This window comes from Acinonyx jubatus, chromosome D4, assembly GCF_027475565.1.
Source record: "Acinonyx jubatus isolate Ajub_Pintada_27869175 chromosome D4, VMU_Ajub_asm_v1.0, whole genome shotgun sequence".
Classification (NCBI taxonomy): domain Eukaryota; kingdom Metazoa; phylum Chordata; class Mammalia; order Carnivora; family Felidae; genus Acinonyx; species Acinonyx jubatus.
Genome location: NC_069391.1, coordinates 35,931,966 through 35,956,518, shown reverse-complemented (window position 1 = coordinate 35,956,518; position 24,553 = coordinate 35,931,966). Strand labels below are relative to the sequence as shown.

General features: G+C 38.7%; 1 protein-coding gene across 11 annotated transcripts in view; it reads right to left on the bottom strand.

The window, feature by feature from the left end:
- Window positions 1-10,211: 10,211 nt before the first annotated feature.
- Window positions 10,212-24,553, bottom strand: part of RNF38 (ring finger protein 38) — a 126,264-nt gene continuing 111,922 nt past the window's right edge. For all 11 annotated transcript variants that reach the window (XM_053204936.1, XM_027039446.2, XM_027039447.2 and 8 more), the window contains 8 exons: window positions 23,047-23,214; window positions 21,619-21,789; window positions 18,806-18,967; window positions 18,418-18,524; window positions 16,825-16,909; window positions 13,195-13,316; window positions 11,849-11,948; window positions 10,212-10,448 (listed from right to left, as the gene is read on the bottom strand). In XM_053204936.1, the coding sequence (XP_053060911.1) occupies window positions 10,386-10,448; window positions 11,849-11,948; window positions 13,195-13,316; window positions 16,825-16,909; window positions 18,418-18,524; window positions 18,806-18,967; window positions 21,619-21,789; window positions 23,047-23,214 (978 nt within the window). In that variant the 3' untranslated portion in view covers window positions 10,212-10,385. The remainder of the gene's footprint in view (window positions 10,449-11,848; window positions 11,949-13,194; window positions 13,317-16,824; window positions 16,910-18,417; window positions 18,525-18,805; window positions 18,968-21,618; window positions 21,790-23,046; window positions 23,215-24,553) is intronic.

Genomic DNA, 24,553 nt, shown 5'->3' with positions numbered 1-24,553 from the left:
TGAGGCCTCCTGAAGTCCACCTTTTCTTAGCTGACACGATTAAATGTTTCTAACACTCAGTGGCCGCAGCTTCTCCCTGGTGCTCCAGACCTGGGTACTGGGTATCCATCCGCCCCTGTGTGTTCACCTCAGAGGGTGTCTAAAGGCCAGGTCCTCATCTTTTACACACACTCTCCTCTCCTGTCCTCATTTTTGTCAAAACCTGCTCCTCCTGCAAGATTCATTCCTTGGGCGATTGTTCCCTCCAGCCGCCTAACCATTCAAGCTGAGGAGTCATTCTCCATTCCTCCTCTCAAGAAACCTTTCTTGAACCACTACCCAGTGCCAGACTCTGTGCCAGGCCCTAAAGGTAAAGACAGGCATCAGAACAGGCTCTAGATGCTGAGAGGCCAGTGGGGAACCCACAAGAACGAGTGTGACACATCGGGTTGTTCAGGAGGAGGAGTGCAGTGTCTAACCCAGCGCACAGGGATCAGGAAAGGTTTCCTGGAAGAGGTGATGCCTGCATTGAGTCAGGAGAGAAGAGAGTGGAGAGGAGGCGTCTTGAGCGTTGAGACTGGAACCATGATTAGGAGCCGACTTAGGAGGGCTTTTGTTGGAGAGTAAGACTAGACTTAGTTCTACAGGCAATGGAGAGCCGTTTGAGGGTTTGGGACTTCGTGGGGGAGGTGGGTGGTGAAGGAAATCCGATTTGCATTTTGAATGGCTCACACTGGAAGCTGTGGAGAGGTTTGAATAAGAGGGTGGGTGGGAGGGATGCAAAGCTGGAAGCAAGATCTTGAGAAGGCAGATGATGGAAACTGAACCAGGGGAGACAGGGGAGGAGGAAGGGGAGACAAAGGAACAACTGATTAAATTTGGGGGAGATGGGAGATGGGTGAGTTAAAATGACTTCTTGGTTCTGGCTGGGGTGTTTGGGTGGTTGGTGGGGCCAGCAATGGAAACAGAGACACAGAAGGAGAAACAAGCCTGGGGGGGAAATGTGATGAGTTTATATTTGGAGGCACCGAGTTTGAGTGCCTGAGGGATATTAGGGAGGGGAGGTCAGCAGGAAGCTGGAACACAGGCAGAAGCTCTGCGGGGAGAAGCTGGGATAAGAGATGTGAATCTGTGAGTCACGAGAACCGAGAGAGAACCGTTGAATCAACAGGAGGCATGTGTGCAGGGAGAGTGTGCAGAGTAGGGAAACCAGAGGGTGAAGACCATCCTAGGGAGCCTGGAAAGGAAAGGGGCGGGCCAAAGAAAGAAACCAAGAGAGCCGGGAGAGAAGAGATACCGAGAGAAGTAAGAATGTCGGAGTGGGAAGAGCATCACAAAAGCCAAAGGCACACAGCTCTAAGAAATGAGCGGTGTCATACACCAGAGAGAAGTCCAGCAAGACTAAGACTGGACAGTGTTCACTGGACTTGACATTTAGAAGCTGCTGGTAAATTTGGGACTGGTCTTAGCAGATACAGTAGCCTCTGTCTCACCTGTGTGCATGTGGAAGGAGTATGGGAGTGGAGTTCATACCTATGAATTGATCTGGATCAATATAAAGGGAGCCTGATTTTAAACATTTTAGAATACAGCCCAAACCAACCAACCAACCAGTGGTAGACTGAACGTTAAAAAAAACATTTAGGGGCACCTGGGTGTCTCAGTCAGTTAAGCCTCTGACTTCGGCTCAGGTCATGATCTCGCCATCCGTGAGTTCAAGCCCTGCATTGGGCTCTGTGCTGACAGCTCAGAGCCTGGAGCCTGCTTAGGATTCTGTGTCTCCTTGTCTCTGCACTTCCCCTGCTGTCTTTCTCTCTCTCAAAAATAAACATTAAAAAAAAAAACCTAAAAAAAAAAATTTACACTGTGAAAAACCCCACTTCGTATGGAACAGTGTTACTCAGAAAGGAATGAGTCTCTGAGTTCTTGTGATCCTGTACTATTCTGAGAAAAGATTTTCTATGTATGCTTTCTAGGTGAAAGCAACATTAAGGTACATTTTGGATGTTTATAACCGCATCGATCCTGACCTGTATTTTAAAGGCTTTTATTTGGAACTTGGTTGTGTACAACAGTGCCCCCTGGTGTGGATGTCATGCATAAAAACTTATCTTTTATTAGCAAGAAGGCAATCCTCTCAAAACATTATTCCTGCTCTTACACATGGGGTGGGGGTGACTGATTTAGGTTTTAGCTTATTTAGGTTTTGTGGGATGCAACATGCAACACTGGGGAGGGATACTGATGTAGCTAGCAGGGCTCCTTTAAATTGGTTAAAAACTCACTTGCCCATGTGTTTTGTATAGCTGTGCTTCTACCAAATGGGTCACAGAGGGGGACCTACCCTTTTTTTTTTTAAATAAAGTTTACAAAATTATATATACAGAGAATTAAACAAATCATAAAGCAGAGCAAATTTCTCAAACTGAAGCACTTGGGTAATCAAGCACATAGATCAACAAACAAAATTACAGACAGCCTGGATGGACCCCTGCTTATGCCCTCGGCTCCTTTATTCACTACAACCTCTAGGGCCAAGGATGACCACTGTTGTAATTTTTCATAGCATAGATCCATTTTGCTTGTTTCTGAACGTACTATAATTGGAGTATGATATGACTGGAATAATCAGTATGTATCCTTTTGTGTCTTATTCAGTGTATTTGACAAGATCCATCCGCGTTGCTCTGCGTAGTTGTAGTTCATTGTCTTTGCTATATAACAATACCACTGTAAAGCTCAACCATAGTTTGTCATTTCAATAATTGATAAAAATTTGGGTTGCTGCCAGTTTGAGGCTATTATAGTTTGCTATGAATATTCTCATACATGCATTTTGGTGCTTGCATTTGTTTCAATATATTCCCACAATTGCACACTCATCACAATTTCAGAATATTTTCATTACTCCAAAAAGAAACCCCACGCCTCCTTAGCTGTCACCCCCGACCCCTTCATCCCCTCAGCCCTGGTCAACAAATAATCTATTGCTACAGATTTGCCTTTGACATTTCACATAAGTGGAATCACACAATATGTGGCCTTTTGTCTGACTTCTTTCACTTACCATGTTTTCATGATTCATCAGATTTTGATTCAGCAGAGAAACCAATGTGTAAACATTCCCCTTTAAAAGACAGTGCTAATTGCTCACTTACCTGACGATATATTTATAGTTAACTTTCATAGTTTACACATTTTCATGGATATACTAGGAAGCCGCACTACTCTGAATCAATTTGTGACAGCCACTGTGGTTTATCTTTGAGTGTTGAAGGTTAAGGAATAGTTTGCCTTTGACATTTTCCAGGTCGAAATTATTTTGGCCATGTTTGATAATCAATTCTGGAGTTCTGAGTTCATTTGTTGGAGCAGATTCAAATAATTTCCTGAGATGAGATAAATCTGGCTTTTCTTAAGGTACCCATACAGCTGACCAAGTGGGGGCATAGAGCCTTCCATTCAGTTGAGAACAGAGAGACAGACACAAGGGAGGAAATGTGAAGACTCACGTGCAGAGACAGACAGAGATTGTGGAGCTATGTATCTACAGGCCAAACAACTCCACGGAGACACAGATTGCCCCTCACAGCGTCCAGAGAAAACCAACCTTGCCAACACCCTGACTTTAGACTTCTGGCCTCCATAATGGTGAGAGAATTTGTTTTAAGCCACCAAATTTGTGGTAATTTGTTTCAGTAGTCCTAGGAAACTAACCCTAAATACCTGAAAACTCCTGGGGTAACTGGATGGCTCAGTCGGTTAAGCGTCCAACTTTGGCTCAGGTCATAATCTCATGGTCTGTGAGTTCGAGCCCTGCATCAAGCTCTGTGCTGACAGCTTAGAGCCTGGAGCCTGCTTTGGAATCTGTGTCTCCCTCTCTCTCTGCTCCTCTCCCGCTCACACTGTCTCTGAAAAATGAACAAACATTAAAAAAAAAAACTTTAAATACATGAACTCCCAATTCTGAAACTGCCTGGCATAAACTGGTGCTCTATTGAAGCTTTACAGCACATCCTTGGGGCTGTGAACATGCCTTAGGAAAGACGAATCTCTCATTTTGTAAGGAAAAGAAATTGACTTTGAACTCACTTTTTCCATTGTTTTTGTTGTTTTTAAAGAAAGCTCTACACCCAACGTGGGGCTTCAACTCATGACCCTGAGATCAAGAGTCACATGCTTTACCAGCTGAGCCAGCAGGAGCCCCATCACTTTTTCTTCCTGACTTGTTTCTCCAACTAAAGTCTAGCAGTCTGGATTACAAGAATGGTCCAACCTTCTTTTAGAAATTCTGGAATTAGAATAAATGCATCTATTTTCCTCCATACTGGTATCAAAACCAGGGCAGTCTGAGCCTGAATCACCAAATAGTTTAAATTTTTTCTTTAGAAGGCTGGCCTTATTTTGGTACAAGGGTCAAGGTCATTTTCCTCTGACTTAGCTTAAGTCCAGTATTAACATGTCCAAAAGCAGAAGGGGAGAAAAAGAACCAACTAGAACACATGGATATCATATACTTGCACCGTCAACAGAAGTGTCTATCTTTACTACGATAAAGTTACACTGTCAGAAGCATATCTTACCACATTTATAGAACCCTTCTTTATTAGAAGTATTAACTACCAATAAGGTTGGATAATACAAACACAAAAGGGTTGCGGTCATGGGAAGAAAGAGGCCACCACATTGCAAATCTCTAAGTTTACGGAGGGTCTGTGGGGAAGGGATTCTAACCAACACTTGAAAGGGAGGCTACGAAAGCAGCTTCTGAATAAGTTTACTGTACATGGTGATGGGTTCTGGCAGATATTGGGTATTAGCTGTAGGTCTTATTAGCCAGCCACTGTACTGCTTCCATGTGTAGACCAAGAATCAGAGGCTTGAAGGGAACATGGGCTCCTTTTTACCGAACAATTCACTTCCATTCGCTTCCTCTATAGTAGGAAAACATTCATACTGACTCTACAGCACATTTTCAGACTTCAGACTGTAAGGTGACATTCAGTATCCCCGGCTGTCATTGGTTTATTTTTCTTTCTTATTCCTGCATTTCCTGCTTGCCATCTTGGGAGGTAGAGAGAGCCACATGAAAGAGGTTAAGAGCATATGCACTATGGGGCAACCTCGATAGGAATCTACCCCATCATCTCAGGGTGGGTTGGAAGTTTCCTGCTCCCAATCCTTCAGACTGCCCAACTCTGACTGGCAAATAATCTTTCAAATTGCTGTGAATCCTGAAAGGGCTAAGCAAACGTCTGATGTGGGAATGTATTGACAAGAAAACTTTGCTCTTGAAGGTTATGTAGGCTAGCTATCTAGATCCTAACATAATGGCTACCACCCACAGAAAACTATCTGAGCATTTGAAATGTGGAGAGTCCAAATTGAGATGTACTGTAAATTTATACACTGGATTTCAAAGACTTGGTATGAGAAAACATAAAATGTCTCATTAATCTTTATACTAATCACATGCTGAGATATTTGGGGTAGGTTAGGCAGAATATATTAAAAATATTTCAACTGTTTCCTTTTACTTTTTAATGTGGCCACTAAAAAACCTTTAATTACATATGGCTCATTACATCTGTATTGGACAGCAGTCTATATAGAAGTCAGTAATGTGAAACATCCAAGAGACCCCAAACACTTGCAGTGATCTGACCAGACTCTCACAAGAATTTTTTCCTTTGGTACAAATCAGGTCTTATGATTTGTTAAGAAGTAATTGTATCCAGTGATGTTTAACTGACACATTTAAACACCAGTTTAATAGTGGTTTAGTAGTGTCAAAGCATAGTTAAGAATTTAAGATGTAAAAGATTTGTAAAAGGGGGAAATAAATCGGCAAAGATGAAGTCCTGGTAAGAGTCCACATTTCACACCTTGTTTAAGGGCCTCTACTGCTCACAGAAAATCTGCTGAGTCCCGAGGCTTCTTCTAGGAGAGCTCTTTCCCATGTAATGACTCAGAACTCAGAGCTGCCATCACCATGGCAGAGGAAAAGAGAGCTGGCTTTTAAATGCTCCCACAGGGCCTATGCTTATAAGGCCTTCAGATTTGTATAAAAATTAATGAGACACTTTATGTTTTCTCATACCAAGTCTTTGAAATCCAGTGTATAAATTTATAGCACATCTCAATTTGGACTCTCCACATTACAAAGGCTCAAATAGCTGCATGGGCTTTCCTGCCTTCACTGCAGGTAAGGAGTCACGAGAGAGCGCACCGGTATTTACTGAGTAGAAAATGCCTCTGCCGTAAGACAGCACCAGCTTTGGGTTTCTTGAGGCATTCAAAGTCCAACACAAACGTTCTTTCAAATATGCTGGATACAAGAGAGAAACAATCAGGACTTGGTCACTTTACTGAATGCCTCTACCAGTTAACTACTGGAGCCGGGCAGAGGGCATCATCCTTCCTGAAAGAGGGAATGGAAGGAAGTGGGATCTATTATTTCACCTCAATTTTTTGTATCTTGTGTCTACTTTCCTTCTCAAGTAACACAGTCAGCATGTACACGGAAGTAGATTACTCTTATTTTCTTCCTTTTTAGTGAAAGGAAAGGAATTACACAAACAAGTACGGACAATGAAAGAGGCTCCTCTTTCCCTATCATGCTGACAAGAAGTTGGATGTAAGCTGCAGCTAATGTGGACAACTCTGCCTGGTTACCTACTGTAATCTTCTTTCCTGCATCTTATGGTCAACATATAAAGAAAGAAATCTAGTTACCTACTTATGTAGCCCTACTGTTCGGTGAGTTTAGGCCACATGTGTGGCTACGTTCAGCTATCTTCTTGGCTTTTTAGAAGATAGAATTATGTTCTACGTGTTGTAATGCTAGTTGTTTTTGAGTTTCTAAGACGTCTACACAAATGCAGAAACAAAATCTGAATTATAGTCTAAAAATCAGATCTGGCTGCTAGCAGCTCAATCTTCCTGCTGGAACCCTGCTACCACCCCCCCTCCAGGCACACACAACCCTACCCCTTCCACAACACAAACATGAACCACAAAAAAATGTTTTAAGTGTACATCATACATTTATTACCAACAACCCTCTCAACTCCAAAATTGGGCACAGGGATTAAAAATAAAAATTCATTGCACTACTTAGTAAAGCATTACTAGTAACTTTCATAAAAAATGTACAAACTTTGTTAAAAATTTATCAAGCCTTCAAATGATTTGGTTACAGATATTTATAATACGTACATTTAAAACTATGTTAACTGATACAATGGAATATGATTTCAGGAAATGACTCAGCAAATGATTCCAAAAAACACCCCTGTAAGCTTTCATAATCTGAAACAAACAGCAAAATGAGGTAACCAAATGTACCAACAGGGGGGAAAACAGCTTTCTAATGAAGGCCTAAAGATATCTGTGAAAAATATTCTCTTTAAGTGAGTTGGTAGATCTCATTCAAAATACTGTAAGAGGCCCAAATTTAAGAATCTTAATAAATCACGTTTCAGAGAGTGTATAAAATCTAAATATGTGTTCACATTTTCCAGATTTTGCTCAAAAAAAAAAAAAGAAAAATTCAGGACAGAAAATCCTAATGAGATCTTGATACCTGGAGGCCTTGACTTGTTTTTTGTTTTGTTCTTTTGGGGCGGGTGGGGGGGGGGGAGAGTTAAAAAAAAATTTCAAGATGATTATTCATGCAAAACAAAACGAAACCCCACAGCAGAGTTAAGATGGTAAAGCCAATATTGTTTTAGGAGAAAAGAGGAAGAAGGCAACAAACCAACATCTGCCTGCTACCTGGCGCATCGCTCAAGGTGGCAACAGCTGGGCACAAATCAACTGTTCCTTCTCTTCTGGTTGCCACACAGGCGCTCACCGTGGCTGGCGTGAGCTGGTTCAGAGCACATGCACATATGCTCCTAATCTGCACTGCCCACCTAATAAGCAAGTCTGTACACATCTCTAAGGGTCCCATGCACAGAAAGACATTCCCAAAGAGAGATCAGTCATAAGAGTGCGACAATCCAGGATTTTACCAAAATAGACCCTGCTGCCTCCTAAGTTGCCAAATGCCTCTCAAAAATTTGCTGGACAAGGGATTGTATGACAAGAATTCATCGTCAGAGGGAGGGGAGAAAAGGCTACTTTTCCTAGTCATTAGTACAATGTGCCTTGTTAATTAGGTATCTATATAAATTAGAAAAAGTGCTTTACTTGCATGCTTCAATAAAATGAATACTGAGTGTAGTAGTGTTATGTTAGATCTGTACAGATATAAATTTTTTGCAGCTATATAAAAGAGTCTATGTATAAGATGGGCTTTTGCCATTTTCAACATGATTTTTTAATTAAAAAAAAGATTAAACTATACGTGATTTGTAATGTAGCTGATTATTATGCCAATAATTTTGGTCTTTAACACACTTTTTATTCATCAGGAACAGGTGGGGAATGTCCCAATGAGTTAAAAGTAACGTGCACTTTACTACTGTTGAGATGTATTTCTGATGCACTGACAAATACAGGGGCAAACAAAGTGTGCAAAATCCTATTTGTATGACTAGATAGAGGCAACAGTGTCTGGAAAAGGGCAAAATTGTGCTTCTGTGTGAATTGACTTTACTGAACTCTAAGCTGGGATAAGTTTATGAAGACTTCAAGGGAAGGCAAGTAGCATGGCAGTAACAAGTCGTTAACACTGTCTGAGGAGAAAACTGACACAGAGCCAGCTGAGAGCTGAGTGAGGCTGGCGAAGAGTCCTCACAGTCCTGACTGGGATTATGCAGCTTGTGCTACTGCGAACAAAGCAAAGACACCAACTGCAGGAAGAGGCAGACAATGCTGAATACAACAGAAGGAGAGGAATCGAAACATTGCTGGAAAAATGACTTATCTAACAATCTAAATGATGCTCAATGAACCTATAAAAAAAAAAACAAAACCCACACAGCTATGTATTTCAGATCGACTAAATGAAGGTCAATTCCTGTTTTACAGCATTATTTTTTATACAAAAATCAAATCTTCATTTATACTGCAAGTATTCTGGACCTGTTATATTAAATTTTTCTCAAACAAAAAAATTTTTAAAAGCAATAAAACATCAAAGCACATCAGGTCTAAGAATTCAAGCTGTCACAGCACTTGACCCATCCTGGAAATGAGGGTTTCCAGGAGAAGCACTACTAGACAACTTTCAGAATTGGAGGTTGGCAGGTGAATCAATACGAACAGAAATAGAGTTTTCTTAAAATATTTTAGTTGCCTATGAGAGCTTAACAAAGAACATATCAGAAGTCAAGCTGAATTAGTTAACAAATTTTGTTCTGGTGGAAGTAAAGGAGGTGAGACTTCGTGGGACGAGCGGTATTCTTAGAAATATATTACTCAAATATCTTCAGAATAGACTACAAATCTAAACATTAAAAAAAAAAAATCACAGGTGCTTCCTGTAAGAAGCTTACTGGAAATGTAAAGGAAAAAAACAAACCATCAACATTCAAATCACTGATTGAAATGCTAATATTGCTAACTGATGATGTATGATATTGCACCTTCTTTTTGGAAACAGCAAGTTGGAGAGTACAAAATTTTTTCCCACAACAGAATCAAAAAATCAGGTTCATGGAGTGAGAATCTGTTACACTTTTTTTCTTAAGTGACCCACTCGGGACCACCGACGAAGAGAAGGTGACAGCTGCCTGAAGCAAAGGAAGAAGGCTTTTCTCATTCCATTCACTGGGAGGGAAGGGGATGGAGTATTCGATGCTTATCATTGATGCACCCTTAGCAATCAGTGTGCAACAGCAAACACAAGGGAAAAAACCAGTGTACAGTACTAGTGCTGTTTAAATAACACACCAGATTATACATTGCAGCATAATTAAAACTACACACACATTCTTGGTACATGCTGGTAGATAGGATCTCAGACACACGTTAGCGACCATGCCCTCACACAACTAGTTGCGCACACTCTCTCTCTCACACAGATACATTTATCACCAACAGTCACACGCTGCATTCATTTCCACTCACAGTTTCTGAAGGCTCTATATAAGGTAGATTGCTATATCATCTGGAGCTACCACTTTTTATAAAAGCACATGCTAAAAGATCACGTCCACTGTAATCTTGCAGCAACACTCGGAATGATCACACAAAAACCAGGGAATGTTAGTGCACACACAAAATTAAGCTAAAGAAAAAGTCTTTGGAGTTCCAATCACACGGTTAGTATAACAATCCCATAATTGTGAAGACTAATTGTAAGCTTTTATAGTTGATTAAGTCACACAGTGCAAAGAAAGGTCCATTGACCCTTTTGGTAAAGGGAGGGCTGGAAGCCACACAGATTAAGTTCAATGGATAGTCCGTATATACATGTGATGAGGAACACCCAAACTAAACTTGTGCTCTTAGGTTGGTCATTCTGAATCCCGATGCACTTCTGAAGCATCAGCTCGGCAAATTGGGCAGGTACGATTTGCCTAAAACATAAAAGAGAAAAAAACTTGTCCAAATTGTGAGTTACACAATGAAATACGTCAAAAGCAATAAACTATTTTTACCTCCCATATAGTTTTTACATTCTTTATTCCTTTAAAAAGGTACAAAGTAATCATTTAATCTTTCTTAAAAAAAAAAATACACCACCAACTCAGACTTAGTAGCTGATGATTTCCTAATAGGTCTGTTTTATCACACTGACAAGATTACCTATCACCAGTTCAGATTTAATAACTAGCTTAAAACTCCATCTCAACAAATGGCACCACCATTTTTCGAGTTGCCGAAGCCAGAAACCTAAGCATTACCTGCTCTACGTTCCACATCCATCATTCATCAAATACTCCCATTTCTACATTTTGACAGTTCTCGAATCAGTCCTCCTCTTTTCATCCAATTGCCAGAACCTGTTCTCTGGCTAGCCCAGGACCCTTATTTCATCTCCCCATTTCTCAGAAAGATCTCTCCCTTTCTGGTCCCCGAACAGTGGCCAGTTGTCTTTCTAAAACACAATCTCAAGCACAGCCTTCCACACTGTTTCTGGGATCAAGTCCACACTCCCTCACACTCATAAGCCGGTCACTCACTGGCCATAGCTTTGAACGGCTCTTCTCTTGCCACTCTCGCTATCAGCCATACGGAATCTGTCATTTTTGGGTCAGTCTCTGTTCCCACATGACAGGGTTTCTTCTTCTGAAAAGTTAAGACCCTTTGCCTTCAGGGTTCGGTTTGGGCTAAACTGGGCACCCTTAATCTGTGCTCACCGAGAAAGACTGATTCTATTTTAACTTCTCTGTCTTCCTCACCAAACTGTAAACTTCTCTAGCCCAGTGGTATTATCTCCTAATCAGAATGCTCAAAAAAAAAAAAAAAAAAAACAACAAACCAAAACCAAAACAAACAAAAAAACAAACAGTTGATCATTTTTAAATTATTTTACTGCATCATATTTTCATTCTACTATTATAAAATATAGGACTTGTGTCCTTTGGGTTTTTCAGATCTACAAAAGAAAAAATGATCAGAATTAAATAAAAAGCACTAGAGGTTTACTTCCCAAGTAAATCTCTGACAAAGGAGCTCCAATGAGGTCCACCTGTAAACTCTTAAGAGAAAAATGGCCCGTCAAGTTCAGGCCTTGTCCCCACACACCATGAGAAAGGAAACACTGATGACCAAGGACAGATAACTCATTTTCAAGTTTTGCACAATCACTCCCACATTAATGACTGTAGTTAATTTTTACTGATGTTTTCTCTTCATTCACAGAAATCATTGAAACTTTTGTCCCCTTACCCACCCTCCACAAGCAATGGATTTAAAACTACAGTCAGTAAAAAAGAATTCAATGTTACTCTCTTCACAGATACCATCACTTTACCTTAAGCCATTTGTCGACACACTTGGCATGGAACTCGTGGTTACAGGGTAAAACTCTAAGTAGCTGCCTTGACTCAAAATCACACATGCATACTACACACCTAAAAAAAGCAAAAAGATCATTTAACCATAAAACCAAGTGGTTTCCTATTTTGTTATGACTACTGAAGCCTAGAACACCATTTACCATCTCACTTTTCAAAATGTCATTTAAATTTTAAGATAAAGTAATCTATCAATACCCCGAAATAATCATAACCTTAAGACATTTAGTAAGAGTGCTTTGCTCTACTGAGAGATCATCACGAAAATTTTATTTTTAAAGTTTATTTTATTTAATTAAACAAATATTTTTAATGTTTACTTATTTTGAGAGAGGGATAAGAGAGTGAGCAGGGGAAGGGCAGAGAGGGAATCCTAAGCAAGCTCCGCGATGTTAGCACAGAGTCCAATGCAAGACTTGTACCCATGAGCCGTGAGATCATGACTCAAGCTGAAATGAAGAGTTGGGCGCTTAACTGACTGAGCTACCCAGGCACTCCCAAACTGTACACTTTAAATGTGAATTATATCTCCATAAAGTTGTTATTAAAGATACTATAATAAGCAGAATGTTTAGGTAAAAACCTCAATCTTTACATGTATGAGACTCTTCAATCTTACATAAACTATTCTAGGGGTGCCTGTGTGGCTCAGTTGGTTAAGCATCTGACTTCAGCTCAGGTCGTGATCTCATGATTTGTGGGTTTGAGCCTCACGTCAGGCTCTGTGCTGACAGCTCAGATTCTGTGCCTCCTCCTCTCTCTCTGTCTCAAAAATAAACATTAAAAAAATAAAAGTGGAGTGCCTGGTGGCTCAGTTGGTTAAGCATCCGACTTTGGCTCAGATCATGATCTCGGGGTTCATGAGTTCAAGCCCCACATTGGGCTTTGTGCTGACAGCTCAGAGCCTGGAGCCTGCTTCGGATTCTGTGCATCTTCCTCTCTCTCTGCCCATCCCGTTTGCACTCTCTCTCTCAAGAAAAAAAATAAACATTAAAAAAAATTTTTTTAATAATAAAATAATCAAAAACAATTTCTAGGCAACCTCAAAATACAGAACAGCACTGTCCAACAAAACTTTCTGAGACAGAAATGTTGAACATCTTCCAACACAGTATCACTAGCTAGTCCAATAAACTTAACTTTAAAATTTTAAACAGCCACACAAGACTAGTGGCTACCATACGGAACAGGCCTAGGGTATGCAATAGAGACTATTTATCAAGTTATCTTTGACTTTCAAGTGTTTATTTTATAAAGGTAAAAAAGGAAATTTCACAGAGTGATGTTGGCAAAATGTACTTACAAAGTCTGCTCTGACTGGTGGTTATTAGGATTGAACCGATAAGAAGGAAGCTGTTCGATATCTGCTTTAGTCAGTCCTCGAGGCTTAGCCTCTCCCAGTCGCTCTGCCAGGTTTAAGAGGGCCTAGAAAGGGGGCAAAAGGAGTAAAAATTTTAATCTCTAAGTTTTCTATTTCAATAATCGAAAACCCCTACAACAAACAAAAAACCGCAACCCTATCATTAATATGGAAAATTTTTAATACATACACTAGTAGAAAACAGCATAATGAACTTCCACATGCCAATTACCCAGGCTCAACAATTCATGGCTAATTTCACCTAGTACTGTCCACTCCTAAATCCCAGATTATTTTGAAACAAAAGTAAAATATTGTATTTCATTGATAAAATAGTTCTGTGTATATCTTTAAAACAATCTGTCAACTTCAGCCCTTCTGACATTTTGAGCTGGACAAAATTTCATTGGTTGGGGGGGGGGGGGCTGTCCTTGTGTATTGTGGGATATTTAGCAGTAGCCCCCAGCCTCCAGCTGCTGGATGCTAGTAACTGCACACCAATACTGTCTCCAGATGTTGCTAAATACCCTGGGGGCCGGGGTGGAGTAAAACTGTCCTCAAGTTGAGACTCACCATTTTCAAAAGTAAAAGAAGTTTTAAAAGAATATAACCACAGTAACATCACACCTAAAAAATTAACAATTCCTTAAATGTTAAACATCTCTCATTGTTTCAATTATTTCCGAAAACACTTTTAAAAATAGTTGTTCAAATCAGGATCCAAATCAATCCATACCTTACCACTGTTTGACAGGTCTCTAGTATCTTTTTTCAGATACTGTTTGTTCTGTTGAACAAACCGGGTCAACGGCTTGTACAAATTCACAGTCTGATTTTTGCTGACTGAACCTACCTACCCGAGATTTGTGTTTTCCTGTCCCCTGTACTTCCTATAAATTGGTGGCTTCAACTATTCCCATTAGGCTCATCATGCCTAGGACCATTAATCCATTAAAGATGGCAAAATGGTAATACTCTATCATTTTCTTAATTTATTAGATGAAATATTACTAATATTGAGCAACTGCCCCATATGAAACTGTACTCAGTAGCATAATTTAAATAGAAAAGGGTAGGCCAATGAGTTTTTTTCTTTTATTTTTTGAAGTTATCACTAAGAACTCATGGATTTTAAGACAGTTGTTATGTTTCAATATATGGCTGCTATTACACTTACTGATTTTACAACAGTACCTCCTTTCTCCCAGTTTTCATTGGTTCTAATTACTCATTTTGCTTTATTCTACAATTTTCCAGTCTTTCGTATCCTGCTTTCCCCTCTTTTTTAGGCTACCACAGGGTGAAGAGAATGTATAACAATGAAATGATGATGGACAATGAGAGGAATAGAATCAACTTCCCAAAATCTCAATAATTAATGCTGTGATAGTTGAAGCCACAATGCTGTTTTCGGTACAGCTTTATTTGGAGAACTGGGTCATCTAAATAAATTGCTCCTCCTTCACCATGCATGCCCCTAAGTCCCTTTAAAATGTTGGATAGCAAATTGTTAAATTTAATTGATGCTGATTACAATTAGCACATAAAGTTTAGAATATAGCTGGTATTAACTGTTTTATACTACAGGACACTTGGGTCAATGAGAACAACTTAAGACAACTATATTCAATAAAGTATGATCATTAAGCCCTTACTGGGTGGAGGCTATGATAATCAAATCTTCAATGAATTTATATGATCTAGCAAGCAAGACACCTGAAGGCAGAACATGACAAGTCTGCACGGTTTTCTTTTTTTTTTATGTTTACTTACTTTTTTAGGAGAGAGGGAGACGGAGAGGGAGAGACAAAGGGAGGGAGGGAAGGAGAGAGGGAGCGCATGCACACATAAGTGGGGGAAGGGCAGAGAGGGAGAATCCCAAGGAGGTTCCACACTGTCAGTGCAGAGCCCCAAGGCGGGACTCAAACTCTTGAACCATGAGATCATGAACTGAGCTGAAGTTGGACACTTAACTGACTGAGCTACCCAGGCGCCCCAGTATGCATGGTTTCGTAAGAACTTTAAGAACAAAAAGGAGGGAGAAACTCTTTTGGTTCTGGAAATGGACTAGAAATGCCTTTCATAGACGTAGTATTTTTAGCTGGGTCTTAAAAGATGGCTAAGTTTCAAAATGTGGAGGAGGAGGAAAGTTCTTAGGCAGAAGGACAAAGGGAGTAAAGGCACTTAGGCAAGAATGCAAAAGTATTTTTTTATTTGGCACTGGAATACCTTTCTAAACTGGATTTTAGGTCAAAACAAGAAAAGCAAAAAATTCTTGACTGGATTAAAGTATGACTGCAGAAGATCAAACATATTTAACCTAAAATATAGTTTAGAAAGGTAATGCCAAATAAAAATATTTTTCTTACACTGGGATAGTATATCACGGTTTTTTTCATTAATGGGTAAATGATCATTTAATCAAGAGCTGTCTTTTTTGGCGACATGACTTATGACTTCCTTTTAGTACAGAATGCCTAAAGGACAACTAACTCCTTTGCAGAAAACTAAAATCATCAGTGTAGAAACAAAACCAGAAAATCTTTACAGCCCCTTTCTCTCTCTAGAAATCTGGAAATGGAGGGGTACCTGGGTGGCTCAGTCAATTAAGCATCTGACTTTGGCTCAGGTCATGATCCCACAGTTCCTGGGTTTGACCCCTGCATCAGGCTCTCTGCTGTCAACGCGGAGCCTGCTTGGGATTCTCTATACCCCCTACTCCCTCGCTCTCTCTCTCAAAAGTAAATAAAATATTAAAAAAATTAAATAGAAATGAAATCCAAAGGTCAGGGCAGTGTGACTATGTATATAGAAAGAAAATGACACAATACCATTTTGAAAACTATAGAAGAATATACCATCTGGCCTGATCTCTTTCACATGTGTTAAAAACAAAACAAAACCAAAAAAAAAAACCAAACTAAAGGTGTTTTAAGATTGTGTATGTGTGTGTATGTATGTGTCTCTTACCTGTCTCTAGCTTCTATTCACAGTGTCCAAATAGAGACTGAGTGAGGATGGAGTGAGAAAGAGAACTGGCAGTATCAAAACAAAGTGACACTGTCGCTCACATTCAACAATACAAAGCTGCCTTCCAACCCCTAAACTGCACCTCCTCTTCCTAACCTCCAATAATATGAGGCACCTGGGCGGCACCTTCCTCCCGCAATATTCACTTTAGTCACCAACTGTATGTTGTTCCTCAAGAATATCCAGCACTTTCCTACCTCAATCTCACGCATAAAGCAGCCTTCCCATCCTTCAGGAGCCAGGTTAAACAACTGTGCTTCCACAAAATCTTTTCAGAATATCCAATCATAATTCACTGCTTTCTCATGTACATTCTCTCAAAGGAATTATATATAATTCTAATACAGGACCGAAGTCTATCTCATTATCACAGCTGTGTGGTACATGTAGAAATATCCTTAAGGATGCTAACCACTTTTTGATATATTTGTATTGTGAAATGTACAACGATTTATCTAATACATGTTTAATTAGATGAATGAGTAAAAAATACTTCTTTTGTGTATAATACTATGCAAACAAACTCACAGTTCACCTACTAACCTCATAATTTTCTACTTCTCCATCTTCCACATCCAATTCAAAGCTGAAAGTTGGGCCCACTGCAGGTGGCACTGGAAGCATTGATCTGCAGTGAAATAATCAAAACTAGCATTGATACACTGGTACATCACTTCAATGAACAGGTGGGAAGAACAAGGCTAATGCTACAGGGATAAAGAACGGTCAGTGTTAATCAGTGGCAATTTTAACGAAACGGACTTTGCTAGCAATAAATAAAAACTGACATTTTAAAAATACCATTCAGAATAGCATAAAAAATATGAAATATTAGGGATTAGTTTAATAAAACATGTACAAGACCTATACAATTAAAAACTAAAAACACTGCTGGGAAAAAATTTTTTTAAATGAACAAATAAAGAAATATACTGTTGAGTGGACTAGAAGATGTCAACTCTCTTCCAAAACTGATTTACAGATTTCATGCAGTCCCTACACCAAAATCCCAGCAAGATATGCTTTAGTAGAAAGCTAGCTGATTTCAAACTTTATATGGATCATTCAAGACTTTAAATCATTTTAAGAACCAAGTTCTGATACTGTCTGATTTTAAGACTTATAATAAAGCTATAATTATCAAAATAGTGTGATATTGGCGCATGGCCCTCTGTACAAAACAACATTTCCTACCCTTCTTAGAAATTAATTATAGGCACAAGACTAAATTCTAGCCAATGGGATGTAGGCAGGAGTACAAGACATGCAACTTCTAGGAAGTAGCCTTGAGAGGTGGGCAGAGAGATCCATTTTCATTTTTACTAGCTGGAGTATAGATGTAATGGCTAGAACTTGAGGAACCATCTTTAATCACATAGAGAAAGCCATAAAATTTTGAAGATGGTAGAACCATTCCTCAGTTATGGGGTAACAAATAATCCCTGAATTGCCTACTTCTGAACTTCATTCCCTGAGAGAGAAAAAAAGAACTATCACGTTTAACCCACGGGTGTATGTTACAAATGTAATCCTAACAATATTTCTAAGGCACAGATAACTTTTCTCTCTTCCCTTGAGAAAAGCAGCAGCATCGAAAGCTGGATAATCAAAGGTGACAAGTGATGACAGCTGCGTAAGAGGCAAAAACTGTCAATTTTTCTACCTTTTGATTTGTTAAACCTATTTTCTGGCTCACAAATTTCTTCCTCTCCCACTTCTCCCTTGTCCTTGGCTCTTCTCTTTAGTTCACCTTTAAATGGTCCCCCACCCCAACCACTCAACATTAAATAAAAACTAATATCTGGGGTGCCTGGGTGGCTCAGTTGGTTAAGCGTCCGAGTTCAGCTCAGGTCATGATCTCGCAGTTCATGAGTTCGAGCCCCGTGTCAGGCTCTGCACTGACAGCTTAGATCCTGGAGCCTGCTTCAGATTCTGTGTCTCCCTCTCTCTCTGCCCCTCCCCTGCTCGTGCTCTGTCTCTATCTCTAAAAACATGAATAAACGTTAAAAAAAAAAACACCTAATATCTAACACACCCTAAATTATAAATCACAGAGAAGATATTCATTTCATAAAATAAAGACTCTCAAGGGTGTAAAAATTCAGAATTCATTAAAATGAGAAAAACAGAACTTACAACACATATGGTAGTAAGCTGGGATGATAAGGGGGAGGTGGTATTGGCTGCTGGGATCGATATCTACTACGTCCTGTGAGCCTCCGAGGCATAAACGGAGGATAAGGCTGTAAGGGGAAAATGTTAAAACAATTTAAGATCATTCCACCTTTGCAACTATTTAATCTGTCAAACAGTCTATCTTCTTAAAAAAACCGACAAAGTTAAAAAAAAAAAAAAAACACAACAAAAAAACCCAAAGAAACCAAAATATCTACAAAGTTCTTTACTGTTTAAGTCACATTTCATGTCTTAAATGTTAACACGGACACAACTAGTTTAAAACATAAAAGTTAGGTGCAAGTTATCCAAGCAAGTAATAAATTACTAACAATGAATGAAAACTTACTACTCCAAAGGACACCTCCTGATGCAAAGGATCATGGGTTAGGAACTGCAAGGGAGCTGATGGAGGTAATGTTGGGGGATGGGCCGATGGAGGATAAGTAAAACCTCCTACTGGAAGATGTTCTCCTAAGAGTTCCACTTCATTTTCTATCCTTTGCAGAGGCTGAGGGAGGAAAAACGCAAACTAATATATTACCATACTTCCAGTATATTAGATACCTGGTGTTTAGAGAGTGTTTTATAATAATAAAAATTAACTTCCCACAAAACACTTTTAAGGCCATTTATTTCTTCATGTTCATATCAATCTAAATTCATACATGTGAACAGACTGTAGTATCTTCCTGTCTTTAATTGGATTTCAATAAGACACTTTCTGAAACACGTCATTAAACATTTCCACTATCCATTCAAAGATATCTTTCTTTTTTTTTGAAGTAGGCTCCACGCTCAACGTGGGGCTTGAACTCATGACCCTGAGATTAAGAGTCAAGTGCTCTAGCAACTGAGCCAGTCAGGCTCCCCCATACAGTTCTTTTATTATCTGAAACTTCTCTTAAAAAAGAGACAAAAAGGGTAAGTCAATCATATGAAAGTTAAAATTACTTTTTAGTCATATACACTTACCTACTCACAAAATTTTCAGGCACTTAATCTTTAAGAGATGAAATTGAGCATAGTATATATTTATCTATTTTTAAAATTTGAGAGAGAGAGAAAGAGCATGCACACATGAGTGCGGGAGGGAGGGATAGAATCCCAAGCAGGCTCCACGCTGTCAGCACAGAGCCCTACACGGGGCTTGATCTCACCAACTGTGAGATCATGACCTGAGCTGAAATCAAGAGTCAGCTGCTCAACTGACTGAGCCACCCAGGCGTCCCACATAGGGTATGTATTTATAAAGCAAAACCAGGGCTAAAAGGGATAAAATTCAGCAGGCAGGATGCTGTATTTCTAATACATCAGACAGATCCTTGTTGTTGTCACTAAACAGCCATGTAACTTTTATATAAATAATATAACATGAACCTCATTATTTATTACCTACAGAACTGACATGTTCATAGCCTACTTCAAAAGTGTATTATGAACACTGAGACAATGTACAAAATCAAAGCACAGAGCATGTTTTTTTCTTGACAGTAGCTTTACTAAGGTATAATTCACATACTATAGAAATGACCCTCTAAGGAGTAGAATTCAATAGATTTCGGTAGATACACAAGAGTTGTGTAACCATCACCACTACCTAATTCCAGAGCATTTTCATCCCTCCACCCCGACCTGTGCCCATCAAGCAGTCCACTACCCAATTTCTACAGTCCTCCCCAAGCCCTGGACAACTGCCAATCTACCTTCTGTTTCCAAAGTTTGCCTGTTCTGGACATTTCACATGTATGAAATCATGTGTGTCCTTTGTATCTGGCTTCTGTCACTTAGCATAATGTTTTTAAGGCTCATCCATCTTGTACTTAGTATAATAGTACTTCATTCCTGTTTATAGTTAAAAAAAATAATCCACTGCATCAGCTGATGAGACATTTGAACTCTTTCCACTTTTTGGCTATTAGGAATAATGCTATGAACATTTATGCTTAAATGTTACTCTGACTTCCTCCTGCAGTTAGGCAGTATCAATACATTATTCAAACATAAGTGATTACACTTTAATGTGGGAGCTTATGCATGGTTGAGAGAAATTATGATGGCTGACACTGTGATAACACAACCTAAGTTTTGATTTGGTTATGTGACCGGACCTTTTAAAGGATTCCAAACCCAGGAATAAGTGATGGCTAAATTTTGTTTTAACCTTGAATTCCCAGGTAATGGAAACTAAGAAACATCTTGGCATCAATCCTGCCCTGATTCTAATAAAAGCTTTTCTTGTAGAAGTAGTTCTAACTTTTTGGATTAGCCAAACTTCTGTCAAAATTGGCTTCTACAATTTTCAGGAGAGCAGCCATTAAGTTCACCTCTACCTGAGACCCAGCATGGTGCATAAATCCTTGGTAAAGGATGGTTAGGTTCTGTAGAATACACTGTCAAGTTCCTTTCACAGGGCTGAAATCTTTACCCATGCCTGATGGTTCAGATGCTCAATTTGGCCAGTCCAAAAGATATCTGGACCTTCTTCCTGTGCCCTCCCTTCCTCTTCTACAGTGCTTATCCCTCCTCCAACCCTCTACCCTCCAAAATATGCCTCTTAGCTATATTCCAGTCCCAAGACAGAATTATGTTAACAGACGATCTCATCTTCTTTTCATCAGAATACAGAAAAACAGGACTTAAGAAAAAAAAAGATTGAGGGTCAGAAAGTTACTTTACTTGCCTAAATAAATAAAATTATTGTGGCAGGTATAAACAATTTTATATTTTCACTTTCTATTTCAGAAATACATAAAAAGGAAAAACAGAACTGAATTTTTCTTCAGATGTACTTCCTGCAGGACTGCCGATATGAGAGAAGAAATTTAAATTATACAAAACACATATAAAAGAACTAGAAGGGCTCCTAGATGGCTCAGTCAGTTAAGCGTCTGACTCAGCTCAGGTCTTGATCTCAGGGTGAATTCAAGCCCCACCCTTTAAGAAAAAAAAAAAAAAAAAAAACTAGGAAAATTTAAGAAAGCAAGTTAATTGTAGGTAAATATGCTTGTTATTTTTTTGTAGGTCTGTGAATTCCCTGATTCTTTTAAGAATCTAAATTATAGTTTTTAAATGGTAACAAATTACATCTACTAAATTAATCTGCCTCTTAGGGTCGCTACACATTCTGTGAAAATTAAAGACACAAGGGCAGATACCTACCGATCGTGATTGCTGTGTCTGGAAAGGGACAAACTGGCCCGGTGGCGGCAAATGAGGTGGATGATGGGGAGAAAGGTGAGGAGGATGTAAAAGAAATGGGTCACTAGAAATAAGGGGTGGGAACGCAGCATATGGTACTGGTAAGTGCTGAACTGAACATGCTTGAAGCATCTGTAAAAGATAGTGTTATTTGTCGTTAAAAAGTATCAGAATGTATAACCAGTGGTAACAATTTTTTAAAAGTCTATACATTGAGATTGAAATATCATTGCCATACCCCCTCAAAATACCAAAATGTTTTAGTAACCTATATTAACAATGAAACAAGTGTATTTTTGCATCTGTTAGTAAAATACTGGTAATTAGTACTTAATTCTGTATTTTATATAGTTCTGACAAATTAGTCAAAACACCTAATGTCCTATGAAATGGGGTGAAAAGTGTTGCACAGAAGAGGAAGCCCTCTCTACTTGACTGAAGAAGTAGCAGGTATTACTGCTTTCCTTTCCAAAAAGTTCTCCTTTACAATCTTAGAGAAATGTTTTTATTTCTAGAATTTTTATACTTATTAAGAGCCCGATTCACAGTTAAGTGCCTTATGTTATGTCTGTCATAATTTTAGTCTGCTAATTTAGTACACTGACTCCATAATCTATTACTGAGAAACCAAACCTAGCTTGGGATAAATAAGTTAAACTAGTGTTGGTGTTTATGTGTTCCTTTTAATCTCAAATTGAAATAAGGATATTAGGATTATATTTAGATTCAGCAAAGTGCTTTCCTTTGAAGACCTTAGACAGTCATTTAAATCCTCTGGATTACAGCGAAATAAGGAGGTGAAATAAGGAGGTTGGACTGGAGGTTGGTAGAATAAAGGATAAAACATAAGCTTAAAAGGCAGAAGGAAGTGGGTGTGAATCCCTGTTCTCTCATACTAATTGTCTCTGGGACATTTTTCAATTTCATCACCTAGAAAATGGGGATACCATTTTTACCACAGCAGGCTTCCTCTAGTGTTAAATAAGTAACACCAAGCACTCAAAGTGCCTGTTAGAATCCCGTAAGTGCTGAGACTATTACTGTTGATCAGTAAAGCCTGTGAGACTTTATAACTAACTAGTTCAATATCCTATGTTAGTACCCTCAACTCAACCTTTATCAAGGTTTAATTATAAATAATGTTGATATATGAGGGAACATGCTTTGATTTTCAGGATATTCAAATATGTATAAATTTAATTAATGTAAAAATATATCAAGTTTTAAAGCTGATTTTATTAAATTGTTATTATAAGTATACTTTGAGACTTCTTTTGCAATAAAATTGCCCTTTACTTGAAAGTGAAAAGCTTTTTACAAAAGGCAGTCTCTTCAATTGTTTGCTTACACGACACACTTAGCCATTCTAAAGAGGGGCTGCGGACTTACCGGAGGAGGCACACTACAGACAGGGAGGTGCTGTCCACTGAAAACCACAGAGCATCCTGGGACCTGTTGGGTACTGCAAGCAGGGATGTGCTGGCCTGTGCAGAGTGGAATCCCATGCGGTGCCACTGTTGTTACCGTGTAAGAAACAGGGACAGTGCCCTGATGGAGCTATCAGAAAGAAAAACAGAACCTTAGAACTTCAGCTATTTGGGTAAAACATCAACTACTAAAAATTTAAATCTGGGCCTTTATTGATTCCCTTCTCAGTTACATAGATTTCCACAATATACTTCTCCAATAGCTTCAACCAGAATATTCTTTGTCATTATATAGGAAAGCTGTTTCAAGAATAGTATATGAAAACCAGAGAACTGGGATTCAACTCTACCCTCAAAAAGACTTGAAAAGTCCAAGAAAATGACTTGCTGTATTAAGTCTTCTTGCCTCCTTTACAGAATAAACTTTTCTAGAGGAAACTTGAAACATGAAAGCTCCTACCTTCTAATATCTAGCCACATCCAATACAAAAAAAATTTTTTATGTAAACCCAACTAGTAAAACAATGTAAAGTAGTATAAAAGAAGTTAAATAATTTCCTTCTCTCTTGGCCAGTCTTATTCCTATCCTACCTGAAGCTCCATAAGCACACAAATATATATACACATGATTATCCACAAATCGATGTCATGTTTATTTTCTTTTCCTTAACAAAAATGAGATATTGCTCTGCAACTTACTTTTTTCAATTAGTATTGTAGAGATCTCTTCAAGGGAGTTAAAGTCAATTCATTGTTTTTGATACTAGTCAGATATTTCAAGTACACTCACTCAATACAGTCCTATCATTAATATACTAATGGGATATTCAAGTTGTTTTCACTCTTTCGCCAACACAAACACAATTGTAAAAAAAATATCACTGAACATATCCCTACATACTAGTAGTTTCATTTATTTTGGAGGGATTACTGGGTAAAGGGTGAATTTTAAATTTTTTGCAAAAGGCTGAGTAAGCCACAGTCCTAACAGTCTATATAGGGCCCATTTCCCAGCACCTCCACTCAAAGTAGATGTACTTTCATTGCAAGTGTTCTTACCTACCTGAAGAATGAAAAAACAAAAACAGCACTTGCTCTGTAAACTGTATCCTTTACTTGCTGCCCATTTTCTATTAGGTTTTCTGTCACATTCATTTATAGTTTGTTTTTAGAGACACAACTACTGCTTGTCATGTCTAATAAAACTGTTTTCCCAGCATATGTTTTATCTTTTGATAAACCTTTTAATGGTTAAAGTTTATCTTCCATGAATTTATATTTCTTGGACACAAAGTGTAGCTTTTGTAGTTCCCTTTATTGATGAGGTTATACATATAAGTTCCTAAATTTTCTGATACCTTTATTTTTTACATTTAATTTATACTCCAACTAAAACCGGTTTTTGTTTATAGTGTGAGGTAAGCGCTAATTTTTTCTTGAAATACTTGTTTCATTTATTAAGATGTCCT